Below are 17,084 nucleotides of genomic sequence, written 5' to 3' on the forward strand. Positions count from 1 at the left end.
ATGTATTATTCCTCAAAAGTTTTATGTATGAGAAAAAAGGAGAGAGAGAATTTTAACAGAGCAGAACATTTCAACTACAAAGCAAAGTTGTATTTTAATTATTCAGTGGAGATTTCAGCAATTTTATGGCTTACTGTTTTAAATTTAAAACAGTCCACTCATTAAAAATGTATTTCATGTAAGATATCCTGGCAGTTCAAATGTGAACATGGCCTTGCAATTAAAAAAGTTGTAATGGATAAAAGTCTTTCAAAAAAATAAATAAAATGAAATTGGACACTGAGACCATCTGGTTTGTGCTCAGGAATGACCTTTAAAGATGGATACGTTTCTAATATCTTTGAGAAAATCAAGCCTTTGAAGTTAGTTTTATAGGATCCATGTGCACCACACTGTTCTCATTTGCCATAGTTCACTGATAAAATAGTGGCACACGCTAGTGCTGCTACAGTTAAGGATCTGTCAGCCTCTGCATTATAAACTTAATTTCTTAGTGGTTTATAACTCAGTTGTATTAAAGAAAAGAATTTATTCCACATTAAATCTAAGATCTCAGTACAGGGAAAAAAAAAATCTCTCCCCTTTGACTTAGATATTTATTTATTTATTCAGGGGTGTATTAATAGGAGGGTTGTATGTAAGACCCAGGAAGTAATTGTCCTACTCTGCTCAGCATTGGTGAGGACTCAGCTAGAGTACTGTGTTCAGTTTTAGGCACCACACTTTAAGAAAGATGTGAACAAATTGGAGAAAGTCCAGAGAAAATCAACAAAAATGATTAAAAGTTTAGAAAGTCTGACTCACGAGGAAAAGTTTAAAAACAACCTAGGCATGTTTAGTCTTGAGAAAAGAAGACTGAGGAGGGACCTGATAACCATTTTCAAATATTTTAAGTGCTGTTATAAAGAGGACAGAGATCAATTGTTCTCCGTGTCCACTGAACATAGGACAAGAAGTATTGGGCTTAGTTTTCAGAAAGGGAGATTTAGGTTAGATATTAGGAAAAACTTTCCAAATATAAGTTAAGTAAGGAATAGGTTACCTAGGGAGGTTGTAGAATCCCCATCATTGGAGGTTTTTAAGTACAGGTTAGACAAACCTCTCAAGGATGGTCAAGGTCCTGCGTCAGCATGGGGGGATGGACTAGTTCACTGTTTCTCAACCCGGGGTCGTGACCCAAAAGTGGGTCGCAATAATGTAGGAAAGGGTCGTGGCTGTCCGGAGCCATCCTATGGGGGGCCAAGAGCCCAGAGCCTTGCCACCCAGGGCTGAAGTCGCAGAGGTCACATAAAATCATGGAATCCATTACCTCTGTGACCCATTTGTAGCCTTATCAATTAGACAATCGAATTCAAGGCGGGAAGTTATGGGAAATGAGCGTTCCATGTAGAACTTCCAGTAACGAGTGTGCATTTTAATCACAATGTGAGTCTTTAGTCAGTGAAATGGTAAACAGAACAGTAAACCTGTTCTGTTGCAACTGCAAGTACAAGTGATAGCAAGAATTCATCACAGCCTGAGAAGAAAAATAATCATAGGTACGACCCTGTTTACTTAAAATTGGGGTTTTCATTTATTGAGGACCGAAAGGTGAACACAGGCCACAGTGTGTCATCTGCTTGAACTGTTAGCAAATGAAAGCCTAAAACCATCAAAGTTACATAGGCATTTCTAGACAAAGCACTCTAGCTATAAAGACAAACCTCTTGATTTTTTTAAACGAAAAAGGAAAGATTTGGAAATGTCACAAAAAACATTTGAATGTATATCTACTATCTGGGAGCAAGCATCATATGCTTCTTACCTTGTTGCGCACTGCATTGTGATATGTAAAAAAGCTCACACGGTCGCTGAGAAGTTTAATTTTACCTTCTGCTATTGACATGTGCAATGAATTATTGGGTGAGTCGGCTGCAAAAAAAATTAAAAACAATCCCTCTCTCCAGTGATACAATACAGAGAAGAATCTGCGATATCTTAGAAGACCTCAAACTGCAAACAACTGATAGTCTTTGAGTATGTGACTGTTTACAGGCTGATACAGAGTGCGATTTGATACATATCTTGCTGGTTTTTGTGAGGCACATGTGGGAAAGTGATTTTCAAAAATCATAGAATCGTAGGATGGGAAAGGACCTCAAGAGTCCAGTCCCCTACACACAAGGCAGGACTAAGTATTATCTAGACCATCCCTGACAGGTGTTTGTCTATCCTGCTCTTAAAAATCCCCAATAATGGAGATTCCACAAGCTCCCAAGGCTATTTGCTCCAGTGCCTAACCACCCTGACAGCTAGGAGGTTTTTCCTAATCTCGAACCTAAGCCATCTTGCTGCAATTTAAGCCCATTGCTTCTTGTCCTATCCTCAGAGACTAAGGAGAACAATTTTTCTCCCTCTTCCTTGTAACAACCTTTTATGTACTTGAAAACTGTTATCATGTCCCTTCTCAGTTTACTCTTCTCTAGACTAAACAAACCCAATTTTTTCAGTCATCCCTCATAGGTATTTTTTTCTAGACCTTCAATCATTTTTGTTGCTATTCTCTGGACTTCCTCTAATTTGTCCACATCTTTCCTGAAATGTGGCACCCAGAACTAGACATAATATTCCAGTTGAGGCCTTATCTGTGCAGAGTAGAGCGGAAGAATTACTTCTCATGTCTTGCTTACAACACTCCTGCTAATACATCCCAGAACAATGTTTGCTTTTTTGCAACAGTGCTACACTGTTGTCTCGTATTTAACTTGTCATCCACTATGACCCCCAGATCCATTTCTGCAGTACCCTTTCCTAGGCAGTCATTTTCCATTTTGTATGTGTGGAACTGATTGTTCCTTCCTAAGTGGAATATTTTGCCTTTGTCCTTATTGAATTTCATCCTATTTACTTCAGACCATTTCTCCAGTTTGTCCAGATCATTTTGAGTTTTACACCTATCCTCTAAAGCACTTGCAACCCCTCCCAGCTTGGTATTGTCTGCAAACTTTATAAGTGTACTCTCAATGACATTATCTAAATCATGGATGAAGATATTGAACAGACCCAGAACTGATCCTATAGGACCCCACTTGATATGCCCTTCCAGCTTGACTTTGAACCGTTCATAACTACTCTCTGGGAATGGTTTTCCAACCAGTTCTGCACCCACCTTTATAGTAGCTCCATCTAGGTTGTATTTCCCTAGTTTGTTTATGAGAAGGTGATGTGAGACAGTATCACAAGCCTTACTAAAGTCAAGATATACCACTTCTACTGCTTCCCCCCCATCCACAAGGCTTGTTACCTTATCCAGTACTTGTTTAGTGTGGATTTGCCTACTTCTGCTACTGCTTGCTGATATATTTGTTGCATTGGATGATTACTTGGAATCGGTGGGATAGAGCTGGTCGAAGTGTATTGGTGTTACAACCGTTGGAGCTGCTTCAATGATAGGGAAACATTCAGAAGTTGTTCAGATAATCTTTTTGAAAGAACCCAATGCAATGTGGAACCACTGTTTCCTGCACAGGAGGCATTATCAGCTAAAGACATGGTACCTGAGCTTCTCTTAAAGATGCTGTCAAAATTGTGAATTGTGAATTGCATCAAACAAAATGCCAAGAATTCACGATGCTTTCAAGTTTTCTGTCAGGAAATGGGCAGTGCACATATACATCTGCTTTACAATGCTGAGGTTTGCTGGCTGTCTCATAGCAAAGTGTTGTCTCGTGTACATGAACTTAAAAGTGAGTTGGCAGCTTTTTTTTGGAGAAAAAAAAAATCTCACCGGCAAAGCACTTCAGTAACGACACATGGCTTCCTCATGTTGCATATATGGCAGATATATTTGATTATCCAAATTATTTGACTCCGTCTTCACAGGGAAGAGGGCACAATCGCTTTGAGCAAACTGACAAAATTTTTGCATTCAAAAAAAATCTTTCTCTGGTGAACAAACTTGTTTCAAATGAAAGAATGGACATGGTTTCTAAATGAGTGTCTAGAAACAAAAAATTGGAAAGATTCTGCTACCCAGAAAGCACTGAAGAAAACAATCAGTAATCATTTAACTAAATTACACAAAAGATTCTGCAATTACTTTCCAGACCAAAGAACTCAAGGGAAAAGAATGGGTATAGGATCCATTTGGAGTTGTGTTGGAAAATGTTAGTCTACCATGGAGGAAGACTCTCAGCTGGTTGAGTTATCTTGTTATCGCACTCTACAGAGAAAATATACTGAAATGAGCCTTCCCCAGTTTTGGTGCAGTGCTGCTGTTGGAATATCCTGCTCTTGCTTGCCAGGCTATTATAGTCATTTTGCTTGTCAGTATAACATACTTGTGAGAAACTGAATTCTCTGCCCCGACTCAACTGAAGAACAAAAGCAAAAACAGACTGGATGTTTCAGAGTAGCAGCCGTGTTAGTCTGTATTCACAAAAAGAAAAGGAGTACTTGTGGCACCTTAGAGACTAACAAATTTATTAGATCATAAGCTTTCGTGAGCTACAGCTCACTACATCGGATGCATCCAATGAAGTGAGCTGTAGCTCACAAAAGCTTATGCTCAAATAAATTTGTTAGTCTCTAAGGTGCCACAAGTACTCCTTTTCCTTTTGCAGACTGGATGTTGAACATGACCTTTGGATTGTGCTGACTAAAATTACACCAAACTTTGATAAAGAGCATCAAAGAGCATAGAATCATAGAATATCAGGGTTGGAAGGGACCTCAGGAGGTCAACTAGTCCAACCCCCTGCTCAAAGCAGGACCAATCCCCAACTAAATCATCCCAGCCAGGGCTTTGTCAAGCCTGACCTTAAAAACTTCTAAGGAAGGAGATTCCAGCACTTCCCTAGGTAACGCATTCCAGTGTTTCACCACCCTCCTCGTGAAAAAGTTTTTCCTAATATCCAACCTAAACCTCCCCCACTGCAACTTGAGACCATTACTTCTCGTTCTGTCATCTGCTACCACTGAGAACAGTCTGGTTCCATCCTCTTTTGAACCCCCTTTCAGGTAGCTGAAAGCAGCTATCAAAACCCCCCTCATTCTTCTCTTCTGCAGACTAAACAATCCCAGTTCCCTCAGCCTCTCCTCATAAGTCCTGTGTTCCAGTCCCCTAATCATTTTTGTTGCCCTCCGCTGGACGTTTTCCAATTTTTCCACATCCTTCTTGTAGTGTGGGGCCCAAAACTGGACACAGTACTCCAGATGAGGCCTCACCAATATCGAATAGAGGGGAACGATGACCTCCCTCAATCTGCTGGCAGTGCCCCTACTTATACATCTCAAAATGCCATTGGCCTTCTTGGCAACAAGGGCACAGTGATGACTCATATCCAGCTTCTTGTCCACTGTAACCCCTAGGTCCTTTTCTGCAGAACTGCTGCCTATCCATTCAGCCCCTAGTCTGTAGCGGTGCAAGGGATTCTTCCATCCTAAGTGCAGGACTCTGCACTTGTCCTTGTTGAACCTCATCAGATTTCTTTTGGCCCAATCCTCTAATTTGTCTAGGGCAGCAAACTCGGGTTTCTCATTAAATGGAACCTAGGATTTATTATACTGTTCTGTTCTATTTATTATACTGTTCCTGTTGATGTTGATTTCTGCCTTTAACTTTGACTGTTGATCTTCTTTAACTTATTACTATTGTTGTTGTTACATGTAGTGGGTAAAAAATATTTTGGGGCCAAAATACTTGTGTGTTTTCTACTTAAGCTATTTATTGGGTCGGGATTGGCTACCAGTGTTTACAAATGGGTCCTTGTCCAAAAAAGGTTGAAAGCCATTGGACTAGATGACCTCTCAAGGTCTCTTCCAGCCCTAGATTTCTATGATCAAATTAATAAAATTACAGGGAAACGAGAGGTTTTACAACATCTTAATTACCAAAACTCAAAAGAAATAAAAACAAGAAGGGCCTTGTTTTTGGGAGGGGTTTTTTATTTGTATTACTGTAGCACCTAGGAGCTTTAGTCATGGACCAGGAACCTGTTGTGCTTGGTGCTGACTAGTTTATGGTATTAGGAGTCCACTGACACACCTATGGGACAAAAAAAGAGAACGGAAAGAAACCTAAGCAGTTCAAAGTTAAATGCAAATGGTACATCTACTCACATAGGTTTTGGCATAGAAAGTAATAGACATACAAGGGTCTGATTCTCACTCACAGTAGGGTCCTTTTACACTACTCTGGCAATGTAAAAGGGCCTAAGTATAAATGAGAACCAGGCTCACAAGTATTCTATTTTTCATCAGTTACCCAATACCCATACCAAATAAAGCATGTTTGTGTCACACTTGGGAATGAAATCTGGGTGCCCAGACTCACAGTTCCCAGACCTAGACAGTGCTGCCCCTAAGTGTGACATGGCTTTTTTTCATTCTGTGATCTCCAGCTTGAGGCTTCAAGACCCAAAGCTCAGCAAACAAGCTGTCTGTCCAGTTTTATTTTGCAAAACTGGTTAAAATCCATTATCAGTGTTTTAATAACACAGCCAGGCTCCGTATATTTAGATGTGAAAATTTTTCCTATGTTTTGTCTGCGATGGAGCAGTCAAAAAGTCAAGGAGACAAAATATTGTCAGTGTAAGTCTATGCATAACATTTTTGTTCTGCTTGCCCTGTGGTACAAAAACACTATTAGCAAAGTACCACCTCTCAGGAATGTGACCCACTGTTAGGAATGACTGAAGACCATATGCTAGTGCTTATGTGAAACAGAATGTGTAGGAAGGGACTGGAGCCTTTAAACTAAAATTTCTTCATATGTAGACTTAGCTATTTGGCCAGATTCATATTTGTATGACCTTCATCTCAAAAGAAAGTTCATGTGTCAGATACTTCAAATGGTTGCCCTTAAATAGAGGTGTGCATTTGAAATAGTTCCCTTACCTCCCGCTACTTCCAGCCAACCTCATTGATTCCAGCACTGATACCCTCTTACTGCTGGGTCTGGAGCTCACCACTGGTCCCTCCGTCTACTTCTATTAATTGCTCAACCTGCCTCCCACCACCCCTCCTGTATCTAAGATTCGTATCTATCAGCCGGGAGTCGTCAAAGTGGGGGGGGCAGGGGGGATAAATTTATCACTTCCCTACTTAACAGTGCTGTGACAGCTTCCACTCAGACAGTCCTGTGTGTTTGGATTTATAGCCCAAATGTAATGTTATATTAATACAGTTTTTTTGTATTTATAGGTTAGTCTTTCAAATATGCAGCATTAGTGGTATGATTTTGCACCTCTTTATAGTCCTCATATTTCTTCTCTGTTTAAAATAAAATGATTTCTAGTGCTCTTCCCTCCTTCTCCTCCACTACCAGCTTCTTAAATGATTGAAAACTGGTGGTTCCTTTAACATACCATATCTCTTCCAGCCCCTGTCACACCACGAGGGCATCTTACTTCGGAGAAGACAACAGACTTGATTACTACTTCATTTCTCAGGAGGTGTTTGACAATATGTTGAACATGGTAAGAATTGGACTTGTGTCTTGGTAGGCCTAATCCTGTAGTATCAGTGAGTTCACTAGATCTCACTGAAACAAAAAAGTCTCTAAAGGCCTGATTTCTGAAAAAATAAGATGTGTGCACAATTACATGACTAATATGCATGTCCAGTAAGCACAGTTTCATGTGCAAATCGGGTATTTATTTGTGCAAATGGTCAGCTAGACTGTCTCTTACTGTGTTTAGCTACAGTACCTTTTACAATGGGGCACATAGATCAGTTGGAGTCTTTAGGTACTATTGTAATTAATTGTATTAATAAAAGGTAATTTGCATATGTGAATAGTGTGTGTGTGTGTGTGTGTGTTAGGGGGGTGGGGAGGATAGGGGTGCTAGAAAGCCAAAAGGAGGCTTGTGGATATGATCCTGCCATGTTTCTCAATGTTCTAGGAGCCCTATGGGGAGCACAGGATTTAAAAGGTAGCAGATTGTCCCTGGAGACATTGTACCTGCTTCTCTTCTCTCTATAGACAGAATGTCTCCAGCTACTGCTTCTGGTTCATATCTGTACTCCCAATGCAGTTTGGGCGCAAAAAGCCCAATTATAGTACTTTATTGGTAGATACACAAGGCCTACACATTTATATGCCATTTAGCTGATGTTTAGTGTTTACTTCTCAATGACAGTGTGGTTTAATTTCCAAAGACTATCTTTGGACACAAACTACTGAGCACCAAAGTTTTTTTTTTGCCAAGTTTCACTGTTGAAATTTGCTTCCCAAGTATATGTTCTCCTTGCAGGTTTGCTTTGTGTACCCACTTTCCTCTTTGGTATCTTCTCTTTTATCCGGTGCTGCCATTCATTTTGATGCACTGTCAAAGGAAGATGCCCCTTGCTTTAGATCTTGTGCTTCTTTGCAGGGTGAATGAATAACCAATGTAAAGTTGTAACCCATCAGCTGCTTGTTTTCAATGAGCTGATGTTTTATTATTCCCAAACAATGTACAGCCTCCACCCTTGAGGCCTGTTCTTTGCTGCTCTCTGCAAGTTTTGCACCCCAGGTGGCCTTGTTATGATGATTTAAGCTTTGTGGAGCTGTATACTAATGGTAACCAAGTCTAGAACAATCATTTTTACTGTGCTTCTGTAGGAAAGTTGTTTTCATTACAGTCTTTCCATTGTCATAACACATCATCATTTTAATTTCAGGGGAAATTTATTGCAACCTATAAATATAGCAGCCACTACTATGGATTAGGAAGAGATACTGTAGAATCCATTGCCAGAGAGGGACTGGCAAGCTGTGTTCATCTGGAAATAGAGGTAAGCGTTACTATTACTTAACCATTATAACATCGTCGAAAAACAAAACATGGAAATGTGTCCATTATCAATCCAAAAGAATATCATTTACCTTTGCAGTTTCTGCTCTAATTAAATAATTCTCATTATGAGAATTCCTCTCATGTGAGAGAAAGGATGATGTAGTGGTCAGGGCACTAAGTTAGGATTTGGGAGACCCAGGTTCAATTCCCTGCTCTGCTCCAGACTTTCTGAGTGACCAGGTTACTGGGCCTGGATGCACAAAAGGAGTTAGATGTTGCTAAGCTGAGCATCAAAACCCCCAACTTTTGGGAGTCTAGAAAATCATAGAAACATACTGCAATTCATGAACCCTGAGTTAGGTGCCTAGGCTCCCCATACAATGAATGGGGAGAGATAGGGGCCTTAGAATGCTATTCACAAAAGCTAGCATGCCAGGCAGGGAGACACCTAAGCTAGCCAGAGGAAGATGACCAGAGGGATGTATGCTAAGTCCCCCAAGGAGATAGGTGTCTAAGTTCAGGCTGCAGGGAGGTACCATCTCTGCTAGTAAATCACAGATGGGATACCCCTCCCTTATAACTTGTAGCCCAGTGGTTAGGGTACTCATCTGGGATGTGGGAGATGCCTGGTTCAAGTTGTCCCTCCCAGGTGGGTTTGAACTGAGATCCATCACTTCTCAGGTAACGGCTGTAACCACTGGGCTATGGGATATTCTGTTATGGGGCTCCCTCATTCTCTCTTGTTGAAGTTTTTCCACTGTGAATAAATAACTAAGAGTCATTGGAGTAGGTTGAGTGGAGCCTGGGTGAGTGCTCTAACCACTGGGCTATAGAGTCAGTCTCATGCTTGTGCTCGCTCACGCTCTCTCTCTCTGGCCCACATGACTCTTTAATTATTGATCCACAGTAAAACAGCTTCAACAGGAGAGATTGAGGGAGCCCCACAACAGAATACCCCATAACTCAGTGGTTAGAACTCTCACCTGAGAGGTGGTAGATCTCAGTTCAAATCCCTTCTGGTGGAGGAAGGACTTGAACCAGGCATCTCCCAGATGAGTACTCTAAGCACTGGGATAAAAGTTATGCCCTCTCTGGTGGTTTTGTGTCAATTTGCCTGAGGGGCCCAATTTGGTAAGCTGCCTCTGAGCACACCTACCGGATCAGGCCCCGCCTGTGGTTAGGCAGCCAAACATCTTTCTTTTCCTGGTTTGTAGATTGCTCTGGGATTGGGGGAGGCAGCAGTGCACGTGCACAGAGACAGAAACATTGGTGCCTAGGGAACTTTTTATTGCAAAAACGTAGGTGCCGAGTAAGTTTAGGTGCCTACAAGATTCAGTGGGAGTAGTTTATGTGCATTATTATTAATCATTTATATATTGCCAGAAATGTACAAGACACTGTATGGCGATAGCTCTGTATCAAAGGGCCAACAATTAAATGGTCTGATCTTGCAATCTGAGTGCCTATTTTGAGGTATTAGCATATTCAACTCCCGTTGACTTTAACAGACATTGAGGATGCTCAACTTCTCACAGGCTAGGACCCTAAATTCACAAGTGAAGACAAACTGGACGTGATACAGTGGGATGTGCCTCATAAAGCTTGAATGCTTCTCAAAATAGGTGCAGTACTAAATGATGAAGAAGTTAGGGCCTGTATATGAATAGGGACGTTACTGTGTCTTTATTGGATATTATCAACAGCAATATCATGAACAGTTAGTTAAGAAATGCCTCTGGTGCCAGAGTTCTAAAGCGTGTAATAATTATGCAGCAGTCTGCATTGCTGTGGCTTCTACCTGTTGATGACAAACCATAATGGGGAATTATGCATCTGAAACAGAAAGGCTTCAAGTTCATTATCATCTCCTAAGCCCCTAACAAAAGTGATTCATGCCTATTAAAAGAACATTTTAATTATGGTTCATGAGCTGAGGCTAAAAATTTGAGCCATTTAATACCCTTTAATCTACTACCTCTGCACTGTTAGGAGGTGGGATTTGTCCCCTTTGTAGTAACTATATTTCTAATCAGTGAAGTTCCTGTTGCATTCTGTAACACAGTGAGGGGAGATGTTCCAGGGCACTTTCAGGTCCCATCTCTTGTTTACGTGGCCGATGGTGCATTCACTTACAGTTACCCCGTTTGAACATAAAGTTGCAGTGGCTGCATGTGCACATTAAGCATACAATTTAAGTTTCAATCCTATTCTTCAGGGGCACATGTAAGTAAGGCCAGGTCTACGTTATATGCCTACTTTGGTATAACTAGGTTACTCAGGGGTGTGAAAAATCCACACTCCTGAGCGACACACTTATACCCACCTCAACCCAGCGGTATGTTGGCTGGGTGCTGAAAATTATGATGCTGTCAGGAGAGAGCGTCTTCAGCAGAAACACTACAACTGTGCAGCTGCATCAGTGCAGCTGCACCAAACCAAGCTTGTAATGTAGACCTGCCCTAAGTGTAGGTAAGACCCTCATCCCGCAAATGCTTTTGTACTTGAACAGCATCATTGAAGTCAGTAGGACTGTTTTCATGCTTGAAGTTAAGCATGTTCATGTTTTATAGGATTGGAGGCCTAAGGTACTCACTCAGGACTCATTTTTGCTGATTAGGCCTAGCCCTAGATTGGATGGGATGGAACTATATAGCTCTGTCTTCTCTCCTTTGCCTTTGGGCATTTGTATATCCCAGATGGTTGTGGGGGAAGTCAGGATGGAGCAGCCCATATGCTACCCAGAGCAGACAGCTGCAGTTTTGTCTGGCCCTTACATATTAGCCTTTCTCCCCTCACCATTATACAGCCACATATGCAGAATTTGGACTTAAATAGAGAAGCAAGTTGATCTGTGCCAAGTGCTTTAGGTTCCTGTATAAATGTTACATACTGTATTTTTTATTTCTTTATGCTATTCAGGTATGTTTAGTGCAGATGTAGACTTCCCCTTTTCTCAGAATATCATGGTTTGGTACAAGGGATGATGTCAAAAATTCAAAATCAGTTCGCTTACCATCATAAACTACTGTGGTTTAATAAACCCTCATTTTCCAAAAGTTATCAGGCTGCTCAGCATCAGTTAGAAAGACATTCTGATTGAGAAGAAGATTCTGATGTTGTTCATTGTAAAAATGAAAGGGCCAAATTCAGTGGTGGTGAAAGTGACGTGGGGTGTAAATTGGTCAGAAAATGGTTGTAAGAAATACAGTAGTAGGACTTCTGACATGCAAAATAAGGGGGGAGAAAGGATAGGGCCTAACAGGAAAAACATTTACTAGGCAGGTATATGAAAGCAAGGTGCTTTAAATCACCAGTGAACTGTAGGGTTCCTGGGAGCTGTATTCACTCACTTCAAGATGAATTCGGTGCCAGATTTTGAAGACCATAGACTTAAATAACTTACCGACATTGCTAAATATGATGGTTTGTAATAAGTAAGGGGTCATCATGAGCACAGCATGTCAGTAAGTAGTCACTGAGTTTCAGGAATAAAACATTATTGGGTGCTTTCTGTCTCATCTTAAAGGGTGTGCAAAGTTTGAAAAATACCTACTTTGAACCTCGATATATCCTGTTAGTACCAATGAACAAAGAAAAATATGAGAGACATCTGCGGAGAAAGGGGCTGTTTAGCAGGCCAGAGATTGAAACTGCAGTCTCCAGAGTGGACATGTATATCAAAATAAATCAGGATTTTCCAGGATACTTTGATGCGGTAATTAACACGGGTGAGTTAATCTCTTTTGTACCAAGAATCTGATTACTCAGGGTGATGGCAACGGATGCCCCCAAACTGCCATGCAGATAAAGTCATCTCTGAAATAAAAACTAGGGAAGGCAAATTGATGCTCAGAGTAGCTGGTTTGAGTCTGCCAGAAATGGAACCCAGCTAGTTCTTATCCAGAGGACATAAAGAACTGCAGATTTGTATCTTTATCACCTCAAGATTGAATTACTGCATTATGTGCTAGCTACATCTTAAATCCATCAAGAAACTGAACCTGGTGTAGAATTCAGCTGCACATTTGTTATGCAGTGTCTTTCATGAGGCTGTTACAGTGAAGTTCCTTGATCTGCCCTAAGACCCAGATCCTCAAAGGTATTCAGATCCTTTGAGGATCTGGGCCTAATTGTCTGTTGGTTTCTGAATGGAGTTCAGTGTGTTGTTTTTGTCCTGTTAGGCCCTAAATGGCCTGAGGTCTGGCTGCCTTTTATCCTGTGCCACACTGCCACCGTTGAGGTCCGCAGGGGCATAAAGAGAGGAGCTGCTGCAAGGGCCTTCTCTGTGAGGACCCTTCTACTTAGAAACTTGATCACCTCTTTGGGTAAAATAATTGACTCTGTTGATCTTTCTCAAATGTTTTCTCCCTGTTGTTTAGGGAGTGAGAGAAAATCATGAGGGAGGGTAGCAAGTAGTGGGACAGGAGATTTTTCCTAGTTTATTATTTTTTTTTGACTGGCCATTGCTGCGGTGGATTTGGGTCTAGGGTTTAGATGAAATAGCTAGCCTTGTGAATTATTACAATTATATTTTTAACTATTGTTGAGGGCACCTGAAGCCAGGGATAGGCAGCCTTATATTTTTAGTCTAAAACAGAAGAAATAAAAGGCAATAAATAAAATGAAATTGAGGAGGAGACCATTTAGGCTGACTTATAGGAATTTAGAATGTAGCTGAATTTAGGAAATGCTTCTTCACAGTAGTAGGCTGTGGATTATTCTCCCAAGGGAAGTTCCTCAAGTGATGAGGTTTCACCTCATCACTTGAGGAACATTTACAGCTAGATTGGGAATACATTTACCAGAGAATGTATTGTGGAGAAGAAGACCAAACTGGTAAAGAGATAGGTTGGGTGAGCTAACAGGACATTTTCATCTCTGACTTCTGTTATGTTATAATTTCATGCTGGTGCATGGCTGTTCTTTTATCATACATCCTTTCCCTCCCTCCTTGAAAATGTGCAACTGTTTCCTGTAGATGATTACGATGAGGCATACACCCAGCTGAGTCTCCTCATAAAGGAATACCTAGGTATAGTACAGCCTTCAGATTTGGACAGCAGTCGCATCTTGGACAACAAAGCAGTCACAGGTACTGTACACGACTTTCCAACTGTGCCAGTCAGGAACTAACACCAACTTTATTAGGAAACTGTTACTAATTACTTGTTAATTAGAAACTTTTGTGCCCTATCTGTGAAAGAGGTGGCCTCCATGATTACTGGCCTGTGAAAACTCTGCAGGCCTCCCACTGAGTAATGTGCCTCCCTGACTGCCCCTCTCCAAGGAACCGAGTCTGTGATGCTGCTCCTTCCAGTTACTTACAGTTACTTTATATGGCAACTGACTTGGGAAGAGCGCATTGTGTTACCCTAATGTTATATGGAGGCAGGTTACTCCCTAGCGGATAGATATCCACTCATCAGGGAAGGTTTTTAAGGGAGATTCACAACACAAAACATGTCTCCTTGGCTGCCATCTTTGTGACTATCAGACTAATGAGAAAAAAGAAATGGAGCTCTGAGGCCGAGCTCTTTCATTCCCCCTGGCCTCAGGGTGACCGGGGATATGAATGGGGTCTCTCCAAATCAGGATCCCTCTTGCCATTGGCCAATAATCCCCATCTCCTTTTAATAATAATTCCTTAGTGCTGAGTTAGCCTGGGTGATTGACACCTGGGTTAACCTAGCCAGGGTACAGCCACACGGCACAGCCACATCTGAGTTACTTTGTCCTCAGTGGTGCTGCACGCTTTTATGTGTGTCGCTAGGGCTTTGGGGGCATATCCCATCATTCTTTGTGCTGCAATAAACTAAGCCTCTTTAGGAGTCTTTCGCAGTACATTGTGGGAGAACTTGTCTATCGTTTTGGACTCACGGGGGAATGGTGGGAAAGCACCGCAGGACTATCAGCACTCGAGTGATATAGCCCGCATTCTCACTGCAAAGTGGGTGTTGTACCAGCCTCAGTGAAAGTGGAACCCAGGCTCTCACCCATACCCCCAGCTGGGCCAGCTAGCTCAGGTGTAAAGCACCACTAAATTCAGATGTGTGGACAGCAGGAGCCTTAGGGGAGACTCCTGGGCTAACTCTGTGGTGAAGACATGCTTAATGGTGAGCCATGCTTCTCCCTAATGCCAAGTAAATTATTTAAGAAATCCATCCTTATTCTGGCCCTAGATTCCATTCTGTTGCCTCTATTTGGACTATACACTCCTGTAGTTAATAGAGCCCCCAGTGGGAACGAGGAAGGGGAGACAGAGAGAGTTTCTTGACAGAGAGTTGTGTAATAAGGGAGACAAGAAACTTGTTTATGATAGCTCTTTTCTCCAAGAGCTTCCACAGTTCATAGGTTACTTTAGATCCAGTGCTGAAGGAGGGTGACTGTTTTCCTAAACAGGGGAAGAGCCAATAGTCGTGACTTTCTGCATGGCTCGCAAGGTTGCAGATAAGAGAATCTGAAGAGAGCGTAAGACTGGCACAAAAATGTTCATGACAGATAGTGTAAAATTCATCACTTTTTCAGGTCAAGTGGTTTCATATCCTGAAAGAATTAATAAATGTTGATTACTCTGTGGGGAATGAAAAGCCTCAACATGGGTTGTAACAGATACTACCATGACAGGTAGTTTTCTAAAGAAACCAGTAAATTTAATCTAAATCTGGACTGTCTTAATTTTCACTTCTAGAAGTGCCAGTGTTTGTTTGAGGCTAGAGAAGGCTTGTGGGGCTGACTGGATTTTGGAGAAGCAGGTTACCATGTATGCTATATCTTGTTCTTGCAATCTTGCTCTTAGTTATTTTCTGCTAAAACACTAGGGCAGGTGTTCTCAAACTTCATTGCACCATGACCCCCTTCTGACAACAAAAATTACTACACGACCCCAGGAAGGGGAACAGAAGCCTGGGCCTGTCCGAGCCCCACTGCCCCAGGTGGTGGAGGTTGGGGGTGGGAGGGCAAAGCTGAAGCCTAATGGCTTCAGCTTCAGGCAGGGGGCCTGTAACCTGAGCCCCACTGCCAAGGGCTCAAGCGCTCAGGTTTAGGCTTCAGCCCTGGGCCCCAGCAAGTCTAAGCCAGCCCTGGTGACCCTATTAAAATGGGGTCCCAACCCACAGTTTGAGAACCGCTTCACTAGGAACTAGAACTTTCTGGCACAGGAGGGAGCGCAAAGTGGAAGGATTACAGACAGAAGAGAATCTTATCTAATTATAATATAAAGCACTTGACATTGCTTTAACAAAATCTTAATGTTCTTTCACGTTTTGGAATTGTCAATTTGTACTTTGTTGCTAACCACAGAAATTCCATTAATAGTACTGGATTTTGGTAATTTTGCTGTCCATAAAATAACTTTCAAATTGACTATGCATCGTTAAATTCACTTAGAGCTTCATTTATAGGAGTTTAAATAAATTTAACTATCTTAGTTCTGGAGAGAGTGTCTCTTCTTATGGACTATGTGAAATTATTCATTTTAAAGAATTTGCCTCAAGGTTGACTTTATTTTGGACATTTTTAGTAAGAGAGTAGAATGGAGAAGATTGGTTCTCTGATATTATGATAGGTTGTTAATTCTTTTTTTAATGAGCTGCCATTTGAGATCTTTTGTTCATGTACAGAATAAAGACACTGGGAGAAATCAATACGCTCTTCTTTTGAAACACTTTTTATAGAAGAAAAGGAGTACTTGTGGCACCTTAGAGACTAACAAATTTATTTGAGCATAAGCTTTCATGAGCCTGTATTTCATGAATACAGACTAATACGGCTCCTACTCTGAAACCTTTTTATAGAAGAAATTACCATACTCATATGATGATAATGCTTTGCGCATACATAGCAGCTTTCATTCAAGATGTTGGTGCTTTATAACTATTAAGTAAGCCTCACAACACTCTGGATAGTAATACATACTTCACAACATTTCACAGATGGGACATTGGGGCTGTAGCTGATTATCAGTGGTGCTGAGCACTCAGAATTCCCATTGAAGTTGGTGGGAGTGGTGGGTGCTCAGCATGTCTGTAAATCAGGCTCAGTTAATCATTTGAAGCACCTGGAATAGAACTCAGGAGCCATAACTCCCTTGTTCTAATCACTAGAAATTCCAGCATATGCATATCAGCAACTTGAGCTGGCTAGGCTGAGGGACATTTGGGGAAAGTTGGCATTTATTACATAATTACAAAACCAAACATACACAAAATAAGAATATGTGTGTGTAAGATTGTATGTATTTGATTGCCTCCTTCTCCTCCACCCTTCATTTATTACTCTTCTCTTTAGATTGTAGGTACTTTGAGAGAACTACTTTTGTACAGCACC

General features: G+C 41.3%; 1 protein-coding gene across 4 annotated transcripts in view; it reads left to right on the forward strand.

The window, feature by feature from the left end:
- Positions 1-17,084, forward strand: part of LRGUK (leucine rich repeats and guanylate kinase domain containing) — an 82,034-nt gene that overhangs the window by 40,565 nt on the left and 24,385 nt on the right. For 2 of the 4 annotated variants that reach the window (XM_038402838.2, XM_043499200.1), the window contains exons 12-16: positions 7,361-7,457; positions 8,644-8,757; positions 12,286-12,487; positions 12,941-13,084; positions 13,738-13,851. In XM_038402838.2, the coding sequence (XP_038258766.2) occupies positions 7,361-7,457; positions 8,644-8,757; positions 12,286-12,487; positions 12,941-13,084; positions 13,738-13,851 (671 nt within the window). The remainder of the gene's footprint in view (positions 1-7,360; positions 7,458-8,643; positions 8,758-12,285; positions 12,488-12,940; positions 13,085-13,737; positions 13,852-17,084) is intronic. The other 2 variants (XM_038402847.2, XM_038402857.2) reach the window with 1 other exon arrangement.

Source organism: Dermochelys coriacea, chromosome 1, assembly GCF_009764565.3.
Source record: "Dermochelys coriacea isolate rDerCor1 chromosome 1, rDerCor1.pri.v4, whole genome shotgun sequence".
NCBI lineage: Eukaryota > Metazoa > Chordata > Testudines > Dermochelyidae > Dermochelys > Dermochelys coriacea.